We start from the raw sequence: 21181 nt of genomic DNA on the forward strand, positions 1-21181 counted from the left end.
ATTTAGAGTTGATAGACATTTTTGGAGTCTGATCATGATTTTCTTGGTGCATAATTTTAAAAAAAGACAAAAGTACACGTATAGCTATAGAATAACTGGATTGAGAAAAGAATTTCTATTCAAGAGAGAAAGTAGCTTGTCTTGCATACTTCCCACTACTTCCCACTGATAAAAAATGTAAAAAACCAACTATAACTAATAGTTAACTAAGTTTGTTCATTCCTTCATGCCAAATTAAGTTGAACTTCTGCCTTGATCTTTCTAGCCCATGTTTGCATTTTTAAATGAAGAAAAATTTAACGTGGATGGATGGACAGTTTACAACCCAGTGGAAGAATACAGAAGACAGGTATGTCAATAAGTTCTGCAACATGTGGTGACTGTCCGATGTGGTGACAGTGTTATTTGCTGTTCTCTTTGAGAATCAGCAAGTTACATACTAGCTAAGGAAAAAGTCAATGGAAGTGGCATGAGATAGCTTATGTTATTCACCTTTCACTGTATGATTTATAAACTCCTTTCATATTCATATTCAACTGGTGCTGAAGGCTAAATGACTATGTTCTGTTTTCTTCCTTTCCAGAGGAACATTGCTTCTGTTTTGTTTAGGAAGGGAAGAAAATAGCAATGTTAAACTTCTCTCCTTTACAGTGTGTGAGTTGATATTGCTATCTTTGTATATTTGGAAGTTTAACTATGACTAGCAGTTAAACTTCAATCAGACTCATGGTTTGTAGATCCAAATGAACTCCAATGTCTCTTTCAAAGAAGCTGTGACAAATTTCTATTACCATTGCTGTATATATTACACATACCAAAAATGCACATTTATGACTCTTATGTAAACCTCACCTATAAACATTTATGTGTAGTACAAGAGGCCTGGTACAGTGGTTGTTAAGGATCAGAGATCTGTTGTTGCATTTCTCTGAAAACAGTTCTATGATACATTGTAAGAGTCATACTTTGAGCTCCCATATCATTAGATCTAATGGACAGCTAGCAGTTAGGTGATGGACTTTACCCTTGTTCACATTTTACAAAGCTCTATAAATTACTGGGCAAGTTTGTTGGATAAATTTGAGTCTTATCTAGCTCCATCACTTTGTATGAAAATACAGCGAAGGTAAAGTCAAACCATAGACTTAGCCTTGAGAAGAATCTGCTAGTCTCTCCCAAGACCAAGCCCCCAAATTGATTTCCTTCTTTAGTTTTCATCACAGATTTATTATCTTGGAAGGTGGGGGAAGGAGTTGGTCTAGAGCTCACACACAAGCTAGTGAGCCCTGTTGCTTCTTGAACTCAGCTTTAGCCTCTGGAGTTTTCAAAGGCTGTACATGCCTTCGATTCCAATACATGGTATTCTGGGTCAGCTAGAGAGCCAAAGAAGAGCCAGAGTTTGCATGCTGTGGAGACCTCTGTCACATTGTATATATGAAAATGCCTATACCTGATATTTGCAATGTGCTTGGCAATAAAGACTTCTTTTTTAGGTCAAAGCTACTAGCTTAAAACAGAACAGTTTCTATTTATTAAGATTGCATGCATATGTGAACGTTGAAGGTATTTTGTTCTAGACTGCCATTATATTCCATCTCTTTTTCTTAAAACTTTCTGATGGGACTTATACTCTCTAATTGGACTCAGCATCAGACTCATCTGTTTGGTCCGTGTTCTATAGGACCAGACCTAAAGAAAAGGTACAATGTCTGTCCCCAAAGCAAGTTGCACCCATGTAGGTTACTTGTGTGTGTGCGTATTTGTGTATTTGTGAGTATGGGGAGAGAATATTCCACCACCTCTGAACCTTGTCCATATAATCCCCATTTCATCAGTACATGGTGGGAAGAGAGTTTTCTGCCTTGTCCCTTGTTCCATGAGCTGTCTACATAGAATGGCATGAGTTACGATTTCTCCTCTAATCTATAGGGTAATCACCCATCCCAAGACACTTGATTGAACAAAACTCTCAGGGGTGGTGAAATGAACCTCCCCAGAGGGCTTTTCCTTTCCTTCTTTCCCCTCTGTGATTTTATTCCTGAACTTTTCCTCCCTACTTTGGAGCTGACTAGAATGTCCCCTTTGGAGTGGAGAGAGGGAGTTGCCAGATCGTGCTTACTACCCACCTGATGACACAGATTAAGATGCTTTCTTTGGGGTGGGGTGACAGATGAATTTGGATTTTTCTTTGTTATTCAAATAGTAAAGAGTAGTTTGGAAGTAAAGAAAGCTCTCAAATTTAAGAGAGTCTGTATTTACCAGCAAGAGTTTCGAATAATAGAAACTACAGTGTTGTGTCTCGTATTCTTGCATTGTCTGGATTATTGATTTGGCTTCCCACTTATCCCTCAGTGGCAGGTCACTACCCCATGGTGGAAGCAGCATGTGAAAATTCCACTACAAAGAAGAAAGGAGACCCAAGGCCAAATGCAGAGTTGAAGTCAGATTCCACTGACTTGGACTTCCTCTTTTCCTACAGGGCTTACCCAATCACCATTGGAGAATAACTTTTATTAATAAGTGCTATGAACTGTGTGACACTTACCCTGCCCTTTTGGTGGTTCCTTACCGTGCCTCAGATGACGATCTCAGGAGAGTTGCAACTTTCAGATCACGAAATCGAATTCCAGTGAGTATCTCCAGGCTGGTCTTTGCTCCAAGGGTGCCTTTTAGTCTGGGAGAATCAAACTGTACAGGTAGGTGATGTGGAGACGTATCACTGGCTTATGATGGAAGGAGGAGATGGGAATGGTAAGCAGCTTTACAGGAGCTCAGAGTCATTGTGCTGAGCAGGAGGTAGGAAGGAAGGAGGACAACCCTGGGCGGTTCATGTCTTCCTCACTCAACCTTGAGAATGGTAGGTGTGTGATCACTATTGACCAAGTCACTCTGACAGGAACACATTCCCTTAGATCAGAGAGCACAGAGGAGCCGGCTTCTGGGTCTATTCCTATCACCGGGCTAGCTGACCTCTGCTTATTTGTAAGGTGCCTCAGAATCATTCACCATTCGCTAACTGGGCTTGCCAGCAGTACTATTGGGTCTGGTACTATTTGGGCCTGGTTCACAAAGTTCTCTTTGATTGCCAAATGTTTATGTGTCAGGCTACTTTGTTGATGGCCATAAATTTTAGAGACTAGAAATTTAGAGAATTTTCCCTTTCTCTGTTAATTTTCAGGGCATCTGATAGTAAGCACACTATGTTTGTTTTGTTGTTGTGTTGTTTTTGCTTTTCAAAACTGGAAAAAAGGGATAAAAAGTAAAGATTTAATATCACCTTTTTCTTGATGTTTCAAGTCTAGACATTCTTGTCCTTCAAAAGATAACTGTATTACTTTTGATTATTGTCCATTGGAGATTTTAAAATTATTTGCTTCTCTAATTAGGAACTTTGGTCATATCTTTTTGATATATGTGTTTGTGTATTGTCCGTGAAAGTGAGCTTTTTAGCTCATTTTGCTAGAACATGGTGCTAAGAAAACTAGAATTACAAATTGCTCTTTTTTCTCCTCCTCTGTTTGGAGGTCCTCTCTATGTCATGGCCACACATTCCATTTTTCTTTGGCCAGCTGTCTTGCTAATGCATGTCTTTCTCATGGAAAGAGCCAGACTAGAGTAGCAGGAATTGATTTAGTTCACTCCTGCATTCAAATAGCATTTATTAAGTGTTGATAGCATCAGAGTGGTGAGTGAGTGTGTGAAAAAGAGAGAGAAAGGGAGGGAGGGAGAAGTGAAGAGAGAGAGGGAAACAGGGTCTATAAAGGTATTTGGGGCCATTCATGGCAACTGCAGTCAAAATAGAAATGAAGCACCTCTGTTTAGTCCTATAGTCCCTGTTGTTGGCTTTTTTGTCAGTGAGAGTGCATGATAGAATGAACCCAAGGCTTGATTTCTTTGTTATTTTATTAAACTGCCTTACTTTATGGTGACCGTGGATTTGCCTTTATTTTCCCTAGTAAATATAAGGCTAAGCTGGCCGTCAATCGCAGCTGTATCTTTTTAGACACTGTGCTTAATGATATTAAAGTAGACCCTGTGCTCTTTCTGGGGGATCTTCTAACCACCTATATATTGATTGAAAATATATGTACTTCTTTTGATGCTAATATTTTCCCCTAAATTCTCTTTAAGAAGCCAGATTGTTGGTTTAAAAAATCTGGTAATTTTGATCATATATCATACATAACTAGAAGAGCATCAAGCAATGAGATTATCCACATTTATTACTGTTCCGATTAATGGGTATGTATTCCTTTGCTCTCAAATATGTTTTTCTAAATGTTATGTCTTTACCATATAAGTAATCCAACCTTATTTCACATGGTTCACAAAATAGCAGTGAGCAACATGGAGTGTGCCACCTAGTGAGAACCACTGTTCTGTCATTTCAGACTTTAGACTGTGTGTGTATGTTTGCACTGAGGGGGTCCATGATATTTTTTGGTCGTTTGCCACAGCCTTTTTTCTCTCTCTAGCATTATCTTGGAAAGAACTTTGACACTGATTGATATCTTTGCCTGTCCCACCATGCAGCTGTGATCCTTTCCTTTGGAGGACACTTAGTCCCTTTTTATTTGGGTTTCTTACAAACACAGCTGCAATAGACATCTCTCCAGGGCTAAGTCTGTGTCCATCCATTGTTTGGGGCTCCTTGGAGTTGACTCCATTGAGAACAACATCATAAGAGCCACCTACTCTGTGAAGCCCACATCCCAGTAGATGCTGTCAAAATAGCTGTGTTATACTTAGCGGCAGCAGCCTTTTTGGGAAAGGAGCTTACATCCCAGAAGATACATTATGGGCTGGAAATGTGCCTGATTAAATGCTTCCTAAGGAGTCTGGGGTCCCAATGCTTCATTATCCCACCAGAGAGAGAAGGTCCAGGAGAAGACAGGGGCATGCTGCCAGAGGGAAGCTCCTTGCATTGGGCCCACTTTAAAATCCAGTATGCTGAGGGGCCTTGTCAAATCGATTATGCCTTGTATGTGTAGCCATTTGTTCTTTTTTTTTTTTACCATTTGTTCTTTTAATATTTTATGTATTTGTGTCCTTACTTCATTTATTTACGTGGACATTTGAGGGCCACACCCAGTGCAGCTCACGGGTTCTTCTTAGCTTCATGTGTAGGAGTGACTCCTGGCAGAGTTTAGGGCAACATAGGGTCAGTCACTTGGAAAACAAGTGCCTTACTTCCTTCTGTGCTATTTCTTGGGCCCAGAAATACTTTACTGATAACTTTTTGCTGAGATAACTTAGGTTTGATTTTCATTGGGAGCCATAGCCAGTTGCGCTCAGGGCCTACTCATACTATGTGCTTGGACGTCAGTCCGGGCATTGCTCAGGGCCCCACAGAGTGCCAGAGATGAACCCCAGGCCTCCTGAATGCAAAGCCTGTACTTTGAACTATGTCTCTAGTCACACTTTGTTCTTTCAAAAGTGTTATCAGCATCAGTGCTAAGACTGATGTAGTAGAGGTAGCCAGGGTTTAGTCCTCAACTGTGTGGTCCTCCCCCAAGACTAGCCCTGATGACCTCCCCCCAAGAACTGTAAGGAGTAGTTCATGATCATTTAGCACTGCCTGTTATAGCCCCTCCAAAAATTAGTATCACATCAACTCACTGTGCACTTCAAACATATAGTCCCTACTATAGACTGCAGTTATACCTCTGTAACTCTGAAAGGGCTGACTGGACAGAGACATGGACATCATCTCCTGTCTCACATCTCTCCAGAAGCCAAAGGCTTGCCTGCTGCTCTTACCTCCCTGTTGTAGATTAAAGAGTAGAGGCCGAGCCTGCTCCCTTGGTGTAGCCTTTATCATAGTGGGGAGATAGGGGGCTGTGCATGGCTTTTTCCTTTTTGAAAAGAAGGCAATGGGCCGCCTCAGCTGGGAACCTCTGGAACCTCTACCTTTGACCTTCTTCCCCAGTTTCTTTTCTCTTTGCCCCTTGTTATGCTGCACACACAGTTGTGGGAGCGCTTGAGCACTTCAGCAATAGCAGTGATTCAGACTGGAGTGACAGCATAGCAGGGAGGGCATTTGCCTTACACTTGGCCAACCGGTTTGGTCCCGGCACCCCATATAGTTCCCAAGCCTGCCAGGAGTGATTTCTGAGTACAGAGCCCTGAGCATTGCTGGGAGAGGACCCAAAACAAAAACAGACAAACAAGAAATAGCTGCATCTTTGGCCTGAGATACAGTCATCTCTTTACATGTGGCCTCTTTGGGGATGATGGCTGCTTTTCATGTTTGTGTAGCACTGACCTCTCCTGATGGGTTGGCTTTTTTGGGGACTTGCTATATTACATTCTCCCAGTCCTCCCAGCAGGCCTGTGAGTTGTTCCTGCCAAGTCACTGAGCCTGGAAGAGACTGAGGCTGTGGGTTTGACCAGGGAAGAGATGGATCTGGCCCAGGAACCACCTTGCCATCATCTCCCCTGCACCCCAGCTGCTTTATTGAGCTGTCCTTCACTGACAAATGATTCACCCATGTTTTTCTCTATTTTTCAGTGGGGATGGAATGGGTTTTCCAAGCAGTGTTCAGGGAATCTTCAAGCCACTTTATGGGAACTTTTAGCCACCCAGGCCAGACAGTTGGATGTGAGAGCTTGAGCCTGCTTGGGCCCTAGGATGGCACTATGATGGGGGCTTACAGAGACTACATCCAGCTATGCTCAGGGATCCATGTGGCATGAGGGAACGAGACAGAGGTAATGCCTGAGCCCTGACCCTCGTGCACTCTCCCTGGCTCTAGTTCACCCAAAGGAAGTGAGTTCTGGAAGTTCTAGTGGTTCACAGTATTCTCTGCCTATTACCTGTATTTTTTTCGTGTGCCTTGAAGTGGGACCAGGGAGCAAAAGTGCTTTGCTTGGCTAGAGAAATGTCTGCTTCAGAAAACCAGTTTAAGGTGTCCTTCCCAGGGATCAACTGGACAAGCTGCCTTATTACACTTTAGAGCTCTGTAGGCTTCTCTGTGGTTCCTTTTCTCCATGGAAGATTTGAGAATGATAAGAAATCAAACAGCCCAAGGAGATGATTACCTCACCTCTAGCTTTTTAGCGGTTTTTTTTTTTGGCTAAAGCTGTTTCAGAGTGATAACAAACCCAACACAAGCTATTGAAATACTCTTCTTAGCTTTGTCTGCCTTTGGTGCAGAAGCGCTTTTGAGAGCTGCAACTTTCTAGTAGGGGGTGCTAGCTACTGCACACTAAGAAAAGGGATTGGTTATTCTAATTGTCTCTTGATAGTCACCACTGTTAAGTGGGTGTTTCTGGGCACGCACCGTGAAGCAGCAGGTGATGGCACTTTCTGCTTCAGCCAAATTCTAGTCACTTCAGCATAATTACAAAACACTTTACTTTGTGCAGTGCCCTTGTCTTCTGGATGTTGGCATTCTCACTTCTGCACTCAACCACAGGTGCTGTCATGGATCCATCCAGAGAACAAGACAGTCATTGTGCGCTGCAGCCAGCCTCTCGTGGGCATGAGTGGGAAGCGAAATAAAGACGATGAGAAGTATCTTGATGTTATAAGGGAGACCAATAAACAAATCGCTAAACTCACCATCTACGATGCCAGACCCAATGTCAATGCAGTGGCCAATAAGGTGAGTGAATTTAGTGATGGGTCAGGAACTTGCCTTTATGGGAAATCAGCATTTACAAAGGAGTTTTCTGACACTGTATGTGCACCTGGGTAAATAAATGACAGATTTCTATTAATAAGTAAAACATGTTTATAGAAGGCCTGTGGAGCCAGAGCAGAGCTTTGGGGCACAGCAGGTAGGTCATTTGCCTTGCACATGGCAGACCCAGGTTCGAACGCCAGCATCCCATAGCCTGCCAGGAGTGACTTTTTGAGGGTAGATCCAGTAGTAACTCCTGAGTGCCACTAGGCATAGATAGCCCCAAAACTAAACAAAAAAAAATAAAGCAGATTTGTGAAGAACATGTTGGGAAGTCTGATGGTGCTATCCAGTGGAAACAGTTTTAAAAGAATAAGAATATATGTGCTCTTAGAGTGAAGTAGTTTTAAACATACAATTTGTTGAATCAAAATTTGAGTATATTAGAATCCAGTGCAAAGAATCTATATGTTGAAAGACTATAAATGTAAATCCAGCATATCATATATTATAGTGTAGGTGGCCTGTTGACAACAGTTCATTTTCAGGGCATTGATGCACAGAGTTACTGCACCTTCACGGAACCGCCCAAGACTTTTAACCCCTGTCCTTTTGTCACTGATAGGGTCTGGAGTCAAAGGACGAGACCATACAATTGAAATAAAACAGAGCAAAGCTTTATTATGTCAACCAACAAGCTACAAACTGACTGATTAGGGCCACTTCCTGAAGGAAGCGACCCAGGGGTCATAAGCCAGGTTATATAGAAGCAGGAAGTCTTGACCTCTAAATTTATTGGCTGTTATCTTGTGTGTTTCTAAGGGGTTTCATCATGCCATTTCATGGTTAGATGTCGAGGGCGATATATTATGGTTTATAGGGCATAGGGGTCTGCATCATTATTGTTGGGATAGAAACTTAGCCTTTAAATGGAAACTTAGCCTTGTTAGCCTTAAATGAAAACTTAACTTTGGGTTGATAAATGGAGTCCCTTCTACTCCAGATTTCACATCAACTCTGCCTGTTTGTGCATTTCTCCCCATGACTGGATAATATTACTTTTATAGGCAAAGGACAAGAGTTTGTCGTTATTCAGTATGGTCTCCCCTTTTCTCTTGTTTCTCTGTATACCACAGATGAGTGAGAACATCTGATACTTGTCCTGGTCCCTTGAACATATTTAACTTAACAAGATTCCCTTCAGTTTCATCAAGATTTCAGCTTTTCTTCTAGCTACACAATATCCTATTGTATATCAATACCAAAACCTTTTTTTTTTGTTTTTTCGTTTTTGTTTTTCTTTTGGGGTCACAGCCGGCAGTGCTCAGGGATTACTCCTAGCCCTACACCAGAAGTCGCTCCTGGCAGGTTCCGGGGACCATATGGGATGCTAGGATTCGAATCACTGTCCTTCTGCATGCAAGGCAAATGCCTTATCTCCATGCTATCTCTCCGGCCCCAATACCAAAACTTCTTCATGCACTCAGCTTCTGGGGGATATTTGAGTGAGTTCCCTATCCTGGTGATTGACTAAGTGGTGCAGTGAACACAGATGTGCAGAGATCTTTTTGAACTTATTTTTTTGTGTTTGTCAGGGGAGATGGCAGGAAGAGGGGACCCTTCCCTAGAGAAGGCTATTCATTGGGAGTTCCCTTCTTACTTGTATGAGGACTCCATTATATTTTCCATGGAGGCGGAACCACAGCCCACCAACAGTAAGTGAGGGCCCTTTTCTCACACACACCCTGCCATACTGGCTCTTTACAGTTTTTGATATGTGCTTTGGTCACAGTGTGAGGTAGTAGCTCACTGTTGTTTTGATTTTAATTTCTCTGATAACAAGCAAGAAGGAACAAGCAAGAAGAACCAAGGAGAAAACATCTGTAGTGAAAATACATAAGGCTAAAACTGTGATCAAGTTGGACTTGGGCCAAAATCAACAGTCTCCTTGGAGCCCTTTAAGCAGTCAAGGATCTCTATAAAGATATATACTCGAGACATCTATCTGGGAGGACCTGTAGGAATGTGTCACTAAAAATCCAAATCTTGTAGCTCTGCCAAAACAGGTTCTTTTCCCATAAGCTGGTTAGCAAAGTGGGTAGAACTCAGCGTGTGGATTCCCTCTAGTATGTGATGTCAGTAATTCAGATAAATCTGCCTTGTCTCCTTACTAGTCTTCCTCCTTCTCCTCCTCTTCTCTCCCCCTCCTCTTTTCCATCTCCCCACTTCCTTCTCTATTTTCTAGCCCACATCCAGCTGTTCTAAGGGGTTACTCCTGGCAGTGCTTAGGGTGCCAAGGACTGGACATGGGTCAGCCTGCATGCAGAGCAATCACCTTCCGCACTGGGTCTTCTTTTTTTTTTTTTTTTACAGAGAGCATATGTGGTAGTAGTGGGATGAATGTGATGCCAGGAATTGGACTCAGGAGTACTAGAGTCCCATGCCAAGCTCTTCTCCCCTTTTCTATATTTCCCCCACCACCCATCTGACTTGCAGAGGAGTGTTGTAGAGAAGTGCTTTCTGCCTTCTCTTCCTCTCAAGGCTCACCTCTGGTTCTGCATACAGGGGTCACTCCTAGCAGGTCTCAGAGGAATCATATGTGGTATCAGGGATGACACAGGGTCAGCTGTGCTCAAGGCAAGTGCCTCAACCACTGTACTATGTCTCTAGCCCTGTGTCTGTTATCTTCTTGCCTCTGAAAGCTCAATAAGCTGGACACCCTACACCCCACTGCTCAGCAGCAGTTCAGTCAGCATAAACCCTCAGTGATTCCAGAGAATTAAGAGCAGTGCATATCCATCTTCTTGGTGCACGCAGCAGCTCCTTGTTCATTCCATTTCTCTCTTCTCCCACTAAAGTGGTTCTGTGGTTCCCAGGCGCTCTCCAGCCCAGCCTCCCTGTAGTGTCATCCCCTCCCACTCAGAGCCTTACCTTACTGTCATCTGCAGGCCTCCACGTGGGCCTCTACAGTATTTGGCTTTTCCTAAGATTTTTTTTCTGGCATCTTCAATTCTTCAGGGCACAGAGCTGAGAGAGAGTTTGTGGCCACATAAGGTCTTCAGCTCCCTAGATAATGAATTGGCTATCTGGGCTCTCCCCCAGCTATTTGCTAGAAGGTCTCAGACCCAATACATTTCTTCCTTGGAGCCGGTTCTCACCTCTCTGCCTACTCCATCCAACCACTTGTCTTTATTTATCGTTGGTTTTTGTTTTGGCAATGAACCTGGGCCTAAAATGACATGTCAAATAATCAGAAAGTTAAATAGGCAAGAAAACTTGGATTTCTAAGCAAAACACATAAAAAATTAAGTTAGATATCTTCCTAGATTATCCTGACTTTATATTTCTATCCTTGATACAATTCAGAGTGGAAGGCAAGTACCAAGTGCAATTGTTCCACGTAGAGAAAAGGATGAGCATCAAAATAAAGAACTTAGGAGTCAAGAGATAGTATAGGGGTGTGGTTCTAATCTTGCACATGACTGACTGGTTCACTATCCCAAAACACCCCAAAGGGTCTCCAAGCACAGCCAGGAATGATCTTTGAGGTGCAGATCTGGGAGCAACCACTGCCTCCAAAACAAATAAGTATTAGATAATTTTAAAAGATTAAAACATATGAAACACCTTCATTGTAGTAATGCTAGAGGTAGCCGAACTCTTTGATGCCTGGTTAGCATGCCAGAAAAATGCTTGGGCTTGCAGTCCACATAGGAATGAAAAGAATAGGGAAACCTGGTCTTTTAAGATCTTGTTATCATCCTTGGTTACCAGAGGGTTCAGGGTCGGTCAGAAAGGTGGAGAGCATCCAGAAGATTTGGCTAAGGTGATATTGAGACTTCGAAGGTAGGCATGATGTGGCATGCTGTGCTCCTTAAACATGTACTCTCTTGGTATCCAGTAGTGTCCTAATAAAAACGTGGGGGTAATAAAGCCTTGATTTTTAGAATAAGCTATTTCTAATCATAAGCTGGCACTGGCATTTAGAGAAAGACTTTATGCAATCCTAAATATATTTAGCATGGGATGCATTGAGGAGGAAGCACACTGAATTTTTAGTACTCAGAACTGCAAGAAAATAAAGATCTCTGTGTCATTCTTGGAAAGCTGCATTTAGGATCCCCTCCTCCCTTGGGTGTCTCCCCCTAGCCCTCTCTCATAGCAGTGGGACCTGAAACCATCACACTGTCATTCAAGTGTGATGGGTAGTTCTTTCTAGGTGGAAGGGGAGGGGAGGAAAAGCACATAACAAAGTTTAAAACTATGCAGGCATGGGGAATTGGAACTTTAGGGAAGGCCACCTACACAAGCCTGGGTGATCTGTACCATTCTGACTTGTTCTCCTTAGCTCTTAGAAATTTCTCACCCCAGTCTTTCTGCTGTGCCCAGCAACCTCACACCGTTTTTCATTTAACAAACAGATGCAGCCCCGAGGTCGCCGGGACCCAGCAATAAATCACAGTGGGAGTGGATTAATGATCAGCTTGGCTAGAAAACTCAGCGCTGAGTAATAAGTGTCCTTTCTCTCTCATTTCCCCCATATCATCACCACTTACTTAGGAAAGAAGCTTTACATTGAGAGTCTTAGAAAAAAATTGCCTTTGCTGTTGAAAAGCCACGTGTGCTGTGAAGCTTTGTCTCTAGTTGAGGGTGACATGTGCCAGGGAATCATGGGCTGATGAAAGGAGTAACACAGGCCTGTGGTGACAGCAGGGACTGGCAGGTGGATGGGCACACCTTGTCATTGTGCCCTCCAATCAGGCACACAGTGTTCTTCCCTGGCAAATGAAAGGCTATTCAGGAGCAAGTCACTTTTGAAAAGCAGCACAGTGAATTGTCACCAGCTCCTAACACTACTTTTAACCAATTGAGTCTCATGTCGAGACCCAATTTCTCACGTTATTTGGAGGTTTTGGAGACCCCAACTTCTGGCTTGTTCATAGGTGTCTAGATCTTTTTTCTGCAGAAGAATTTTGTGTCACTAAGTGGGAATGAAACTAGTGGATCCATTGGCCTTTCCAGGTATGCATCCCCTTCCCATTCTGTACCTGCTCACAAGTAGGAAGAATCTATCCGCCAGCTGCCTGCTCTGACTCTCTGTCCCCTGCAGTGGCTGTTAGCTGCCCGGATTGGTCTTTAACTGCCTTGCCACGTTCCACACACTCCCATGTCCATGAGGAATTCCTTAGTACTATTTTCTTTCCAGTCTCTGAATCAGTGATGTTTCCTCAAGGAGGCCCCCTAGTCCATGGATGTGTGAAAGAGGAAGCAGGCTGAAGCCAGTCTCTTCAACCAAACCTAGTGTTTCTTTGTATCTTCATGAAAAATGGGCAGCCCCCCATGTTATCACAGTGCCCAGTGCCTGCCAAACAAGTTGGAACTTGAAGGTGCTACAGTGGAAAGGGGATGTGCTGACCTCTTGAATCCTTCGCTAAGCCTCCTTTGAAGCCCATTACAGCTGTGCTCTGTCCTTGGTATTGACTGAGCTAAGAGATGGTTTAGATTTGAAAGCCAGAGGACTTCAGACCCACTGATTATTTGTGGCTTTGGGGTGGGTTAAACAGCACCTTTTTCCCATTTACACAATAGGGCTAACAATGTCTATGTTGCATCCTTGCCATTAGAGAGAAACTTGTGTAAAGCAAGAATCACACTGCCAGGGCTGTCCTTAGCTTGAGTCAGAAGTGACGTGTGGTAGCTCTTACAGAATTTGACTCATTCAATCTTGTGAAATCTGTTCTGTACGTGAGGCCCAGAGTGGTTAAGTGCCTTGCCCAGATTACACAGCGGAGGGACTCGAGCTAGCTGGCCCATCAGCTAGACCTCTTGTTTGCTCTAACTTGCCTGGTCTCGGGTCACATGACACAGTGATGTATCTGTCTCCCACTGAGAGTACTGTTGCAAAGCTGGAGAGTATGGGAGGGGGGGGTCGAGGATCATCCAGCACCTCTTCAGGCCTCACTAACTCCAGAAGACCCAGAAATCATGGAATCTTGGTGAAGTGATATTTTGTTGCAGATAGCCAGCCCCAGGCAATGGGCATGTTGACATTTTTTCGAAAGGCAAGGTTTCTGTTGGCTAATAAGTCACATCACCATCACTTTGTGTATTAAAGTTGGAGGCTTTTACATTGATCTGGAGAAACAATATCTCTTGCAATCCTTGTGTGAATTTTCAGATGAAAAAGCAAACCCAACTGACTGTTTGTTTACTTTGTTTCCTAGGCAACAGGAGGAGGATATGAAAGTGATGATGCGTATCATAACGCTGAACTTTTCTTCTTAGACATACACAACATCCATGTCATGCGGGAATCTTTAAAAAAGGTCAAAGATATTGTTTACCCTAATGTGGAAGAATCTCATTGGTTGTCCAGCTTGGAGTCAACGCATTGGTTAGAGCACATCAAGGCAAGTATATATTTTAACATACATAAAAACAGAAAGGAATAGCTTCATGGCATGCACATTGAACTCCTTAAATTAAAAAATATTGAACAGTGGAGAGGAAATGTTCCTGGCATGTGGTAGGATTCTCTCTGACAGTTTGTGTGTCTCTAGGATGTACTCAAATGACAAGTTCTCAACCACACATCCAAACTATGACTAAGAGTTTGTAGAGAGAATACTGGCCCTCTTTCTCATATAGAGTAAGTGCTTGAGTCTTCCATGCAAGTTTATCTAACCATAATTATGACCCCTAAGGCCCCAGAGAGGTTGTTTTCATTGGAACTAATCATATGTAGACTGGTTTTTAAGCAAAGAATTTTGTTTTTTATTGTATTCCACCTCCATGTTGCTAAAGGCATGAAAAACTTCCTTTTAGAAGTACACTCCTTGAAGTTGTCCATTTAGTTCCATCTGTTTCTGTAAGCAAATAAACAGAAAGCCTGCTCTAAAAAAGTTAGTCAGTTGTCTAACCAAACATTGGGACAAATGCATTGCAGTGTCAGAAGGTGTTAGTGATAGTACAGTCATATTGTATGTTTTGGAATTTTCTGTAGTACGTTTACAACTTCTGTGCAAATCTAAAGCATATCTATTTGAAGAAAAAAGAGGATATTTTAAAAAAAAGTTGTACTCTTGTTAACTGCAAAGCATACTGATACTTTGATTTCAAACACATTTCTCACTGTGAAGGAGGTTTGTGCTTGGTTGATAGTATTATCTGTATGTGAAAAAGAAACATAATAATTCTAGGGCGGGAGAGATAGCACAGCAGTAGGGTGTTAGCCTTGCATGCAGCCAACCTAGCACGGATGGTGGTTTTAATCCCAGCATCTCATATTGTCCCCCGGAGCCTGCCAGGAGCAATTTCTGAGCACAGAGCCAGAAGTAATTCCTGAGCACCCCCAGGTGTTAACCAAAACCCCCCAAAAATCATAATCCATGGCATTGTGCATTAAGAACCAATGAGATTTCATGGCAATGTCAGTAGACAGGCCTTTTGGGATTCAGTGGTTGTTGTTTTGCTCCCTGGTGTGTGGTTGAGAACAAAAGAGGGAATCTGCCCTGAAGAAATAGGCCATGGACCTTAAGTGAGTCCCTGTTTGGAAGATTGAGGAGTTCTGTAGTTGTGAGAGCTGGATGAAAGAAAGGTCTGAGCCTTGATTATCTTGTTCTATTGTGTGCCCCCAAAAGTTTGGCAATAAAGGAGTCTTCTGGAAAAATGTTCTAACAGTAGATTACATAATAAAACAGGGAAGTAAAGGGTATTAAAGAAAGAAGAATGACTTCAAGAGTTCCAAGAATGGGGAGCCATACCTATGGTTGGAATACTGTCAGGTTATGGGATACTTTTGCCTCTCATAGGAGACCCTCTGGCCTCTCCTAAAAGATGCTATGGCTTCTCATGGAAAACCCTGTGGCCTCTCACAGGAGAGACTGACCTCTTATAGAAGGTACCACCACCTCTCATAGGAGAAGTGACCTCTCATTGGAGGTGCCAAGGCCTCTCATAGGAGACCCACCAGCCTCTCTCTCAGACACTGGAGGTTTCCAAAGCAGAACCTGCGGTACTTTCCAGTGAGCCAGGTTTCAAATCCAGTGAAATGTTGGATAATGCCAAGAGGGTGAGCCTGCCTCTGAGGAAGTGTTGCCCCTGTTTTCAGTTCAAGATCTTTCTTCTGGGAGTGTCAGTCAAGTGAAGCAGCATGCCTTTGGGGCATGATGGGCCATGACATGTGTGTCTGACAGGCCGTGTTTCCTACAAGCTGAAGTCAGCACAGAGGTTTAAGGTATAGGTGTTGGCCTTGCAGTCAGCTGTGGAAGCCCTTGGATTAAGATGTCGAGAGATTGGGGTAGGGGGTACATGGATCCCAAAGGTCTCAAGCTAGATGGGAGGCGAGAACAAAGCTTAGTGTGAGGTGACCAGGGAGTAGTTACCAGCCCAAAGGACAAAACTGGCCTGGATGGGAGGATATGACAGGTCAATGAGGCTTCCAGACATATACAAGTGACCCACTGATGACCTGGGGGTGGAAGAAAGAGAATACAGTAGAGTTTGTGAAGAGGCACGATTCTCTTGGAAAGGTTCTTAAGTGAAGTAGTTGATATGGTGAGGGGCAGAGGATTCAAGAAGGGCTTTTGGAGACAGCACTCTTACAAGAACTACCCATATAGGAGGTAGTTGTTTTTGTTTTGTTGTGGAAGAAAATATACACAGATCTGAGAAAAATGTTCTATTAGTATGTTTATAGACATGAAAAATGGGAGAAATCTGGGTAGCTAGTGAATTAATGTGTAGTCATGAAAAATTACGTAATCTGACATTTAATAACACAAGACATGCAGCATATAAATGTGGGAGAGAAGCAGAGATTCCCATTAGAGGAATAATATGTTTGTGGTGCAGAGAAAGCCAAAGAGATAAGCAACGTGTTTGCAGTTGTTCTTATGCAGGGCAACAGGCATTTCCATCGTCTTCATTGTGCTGTTTTTTGTGGTTTCTAGTTCTTTTTTATGTCAGGCCTTCTGGATTTATGGACTGTGATAGGCCACTCATGGAAGTCATAGGGAAATAAAGCCTGTAGTTGGCAAGAGTCAACAAAATTTTTGCTATAGAAATGAGTAGCATGTTGGGTCCCTCCAGCTTGGTGTCTATCCAACTCAGTGACTAAAAGTCCCATAAGTTCAATGGCCAGATTTTCTGCCAAAGAGGAAGTGAGGAAGTATGGAAGTCAGTCTTCTTTTTTTTTTTTTTTTTTTGTTTTTGGGCCACACCTGGCGGTGCTCAGGAGTTATTCCTGGCTATCTGCTCAGAAATAGTGCCTGGCAGGCACAGGGGCCCATATGGGACACCAGGATTCGAACCAACCACCTTAGGTCCTAGATAGGCTGCTTGCAAGGCAAATGCCACTGTGCTATCTCTCCGGCCCCGGAAGTCAGTCTTAAGGGAACATGAAAATCTTCATTTTCCAGTTTTGCTCCCTAGATAGCAGGAAACAGAAATGGAAGCAGCCTTGCTGTTCTCCATAGCCCTGGTCACCCCTGGGAGCCTGAATAGACAGCCTGCATAGACAGCCCCCGATTCAGGGCTTCTCAGCTGGCAGCGAGGATGTGGCTAATCTAGAGTTAGTCTTGGCAGACAGGTGGGAAACTGGCTAGGCCAGCGGTCTTCTACCACATAGAGGTGCCAAGGAGCATAAAGATTGAATCCCACTGGACTTCCGCCCTTGTTCGGACTCCAGTGGTGGACCAGGCACCCAGCCTACAGTCCTCAGTGGGCTTTGCTCATCCAGCAGCCACATCCTCCCTTTCACCTCCAGGGTCACATGAACCCCTTTTCTGCCCATGAAACCCTCTCTAAGAAGGACCCCAGGACTGTCCTTTGGGGCTTGCTTGGGAGACACCCCATCTCCTGGATTTCACTGAGACCTGCAAAGTCCCTGTTCCCAGGGCTTCACAGGGACTTGGGCCTGACCTTGCCCTCAGCACTGCTTCCGTGGCCAGGCTGACACCACTCCTGGCTTCTGTCCTACCTTCTCATTCTGTTCCCATGCTGGAGCCCAAACGGTCTGGGGCTCTAGGACCTGAGCTGACATTTTTTGTCCTTTCCAGTAGTCTGTGCCCTTGGCCCTACCCGTTTCCCTGTGACATATGAGGGCACATTGCTGGGGAAGCCTGGGCTGAGCACACACCCAGTGCCAGCACATTGCAGTGATTATTTCTCAGTTTCTTCCTGGCGCTTGAAAGTCCCACCAATTAGCAAAGGGCTTCCAGGGATATGCTTTAGAAAAAGTGCATTGCGTTTCATTAGCTAATGACAGCTATTCCCATCAGAAAGTGGGAGGAGGGGATCCATACTTTATTGGGAAAGTGCTATGGTATTTTTTGAGAGAGCCGGCTGAGATGGAGCCCCTGTGGTGTTAGCAGGGAAGGAGCTCAGGGTGCATGCAGCCCCCCTACACATGAGGAGCTTCTCAGCTTCATGAAGACAGAATCAGTGTTCTCTTTTATTACTTCCACAACTCAAAAGCCCCTCCCTAATGAGTGCCTCAAATGCAGAACATAAACCCAGTGATGTCAAGGAATGCTTGGAGACAATATGCTGCACTCCCTTGGAAAGTGGCATTTTTATACATGTAATGGACTTGTCAGTAAGGTCCCCCAACCTTGTCTTTGGGGGACTACAGCCCAATTCTCAGCAGTTACCATTTTTGTCCAAATGGCACAATTATCCCCTCTTAAAATGTCCCGTGGTGCAATCTTTCATAGAGTGTGACATTTCTTGTTCATGGGTCAAAATATACAAGAATTTCCATTGCTTTCAGTGTGTTCAAATGAGCAGAGTACATGGCTTTGTCTGTGGCTTAGCTCTGAGAATTTGGGATACCTTGGGGTAGCAAAAAGGCACTGGGTGTGGGGTGGGAAAGAACAAACATCTTTGGAAAACCGTTTTAAGCGATTTCTTTTAAAAGTTATGTCAGAACAATAAAAATCAAAAAAATATTGGCCTCTGTTCAATAAGGAATTTTGGTGAAAGAGTCCTTCGGTTTAATGCTTATGTTTGAACCAGGTCACGGGGATTGTTGGACTTGTTCTTGTGGCCCCCTTATGCACTGATAACGCCAGGTGGCATTATTCCTTGTTTGCATGGGCACATTAAAATGGAAAATACTATACATACAAATAAGTTCTTATCTAATAGAGATAGGAACACACAAATCTTGTGGTGCAATGGAACCTTATACCCTGAACATTGACATGATGACCTGGCACAGGCCTCAGAGGTTTGTGCATTTTCCAGTCACCCCTGAACCAGGGAAGCCATCTATGAAACATCAAAGTTGTCTATGACATCACCTGGAAGCAATTCTCTATCAGGGAAGACCCTACTGCTGCCCTGACATCGATTTACTCAAGGGTCTTCCCTTAACACTGAGAAGATTTAAACAACAACAATGACCTGCGTACTGGACAGGGCTTTCTGCATTGCCCTTTAATTGTGAGTTGAAATTAGATGCCACTCCGCACCATCCTAACTTTAATGTGGGATATACAGATTCCAGGATCTTCAATACAGAAACATGATACCAACAACAAAGACTGTGAAAAATATAACTGTATGGGCACTACAGACAATGACCGGGATTGGACAAACTAGTTTGCCTGGAGCCTAGAAATGGTCTTATGTCAGGAAACTTCAGGGGTAGGGTCTCCTTGTACTTGGGCCAAAGTTTTTCCTTTCCATGACCCCCATACTTTGGTAGGCCCATGCAAACGATAATTGCCACTCTAACATTGTTTTTACAGTGCTCCTTTGACTTTAAACCTTTAAGAAACCACTAGTAAAAATTTCTGGAACTGCAAAAAAATGGTTTACATTAGTGTTAACATATATGCTTTTAGTTACACTAGCAATCTGGGGGATAAAGGAGAGAGATAAGGGATATATGCTTGGGAACAGGGATGAAGGGAGGTCAACACTGGTGGTGGAAAGATCCTCATTTATTATCACTGTGTACCTTAAATATAACTGTGTAAGATTTGTGATTCACTTTGGCCACAATAAAAAAAGTTATGTCAGAACAATAAAAATAAAAAAATATATAAGTCAGAGACCAGAGAGATATTACAGCATGAGTCTACCCTGGTTTGATCTCTGGCACCACGTCTGATCCCCTGGAGCACTGCCTGGAGTGACTCCTGAGCATGGAGCCACCACCAGGTGAGGCCTAAAAGCAAAGTTAAATTGAATCAAGCATGTTACTTAAATGTAATGTGAGCTCCATCTCCAGCCCCACATGATCCCTAAGCACTAAGCACCACCAGTTTGACTCTAGGGACCCTGACACCTGCAGGAATAAGTATCACTAACTAAAGCCCCACTTGAGTATGGCCTCTATAAAAGAGTTAGGGGCCAAAGTTCAGTGAAATGTAATTCATGCGTTTTTATGCAGGAGGCTTGGATTCAATCCCCAGCCTTGCGTGATCCTCAAGAACTGAGCCAAACTAGCCCCTGCCACCTCTGGGCATGGCTCCAAACCCAAAAGAATGGATGTAAGACATTAAAAGAATTTACCATTTTACCACAATCTCACCTTTTCACTCTGGGCATTGGCTCGAAGCTGCACAAATGGTTTAGATAGAAGTAGGCCACAGCAGTCTGCAGATGAAGTCAAGGCTAGACACTATGAATGGGTGTCAGCCAAGGGTGGCTCAGTCCAGCGTGGCCCTTCACACCCAGCAGAATACTGTATGGTCTTCACAGGGAATGATGCACTGGCACATGCCACAGAAGAGTTGCACCACAAATGTACAGAATGACGGATCAGATATAAAAGACTGTATGGGCAGATAGTACACAGGGCAGTGCCCTCTGTTAGACCCTAACCCCTGACCCCACCAGCTATGGCCCTGGTGATCTCTGGCACCGAAGGGCCTAACCACATAGCCAACATGCCCAATTGGCTGAGTATCACTGAGAGTGACATCTGGAAACTAGAAGGCAAATCAGTCACCTGCTGCTGATGGGGAGCAGAGTTGGCCGAAGATGATCCCAGAGCCCTTCCAGGCTGGTGGGAAGCGCTGAGGGTGGTTTATGCTCCTGGCCACATCATAACCTGCCTTTCCTTTATGAAATGCACACTAGCACTTTATGACTTCTTCCATTCATCAGAATCAAGACTCCACAGATTCAGGAGAACTTTTTTGGCTTTTGGGTCACACCCTGTGGTGCTCAGGGGTTACTCCTGGCTTTGTGCTCAGAAATTGCTCCTGGCAGGCATGGGGGACCATATGGGATTTTGGGATTTGAACCACCATCAGTCCTGGATCAGCTGCTTGCAAGGCTAATGCCCTACTGCTGTGCTATCTCTCCAACCCTATTTTTAATTTTTGTTAGGAGAACTTCTGAGCCACCAAATATCACAACCATGCCATTGGCAGAGAAATCCTCAGTAATTGAAGAGTCAGACCAGTGTGTGTATTTGGTCAATTGATTTCCTTGTCCTGTCCTTTTGATTTTAGCATGTACAGAGATCACTAAACCATTTTGTTTGCAGGGCATGCTGGGAGTTGTGGTGCTCACACACACATGGTCCTCATATACCCGAG

The 21181-nt window shown here is 43.7% G+C and overlaps 1 protein-coding gene across 1 annotated transcript in view; it reads left to right on the forward strand.

The window, feature by feature from the left end:
* MTM1 (myotubularin 1) overlaps positions 1-21181 on the forward strand; it is a 110941-nt gene that overhangs the window by 75850 nt on the left and 13910 nt on the right. Inside the window, exons 7-10 of the mRNA XM_049767549.1 lie at positions 266-349; positions 2480-2629; positions 7419-7607; positions 13850-14035. Coding sequence (XP_049623506.1) covers positions 266-349; positions 2480-2629; positions 7419-7607; positions 13850-14035 — 609 coding nt within the window. The remainder of the gene's footprint in view (positions 1-265; positions 350-2479; positions 2630-7418; positions 7608-13849; positions 14036-21181) is intronic.

The sequence above is a fragment of the Suncus etruscus genome, chromosome X (genome assembly GCF_024139225.1).
Source record: "Suncus etruscus isolate mSunEtr1 chromosome X, mSunEtr1.pri.cur, whole genome shotgun sequence".
NCBI lineage: Eukaryota > Metazoa > Chordata > Mammalia > Eulipotyphla > Soricidae > Suncus > Suncus etruscus.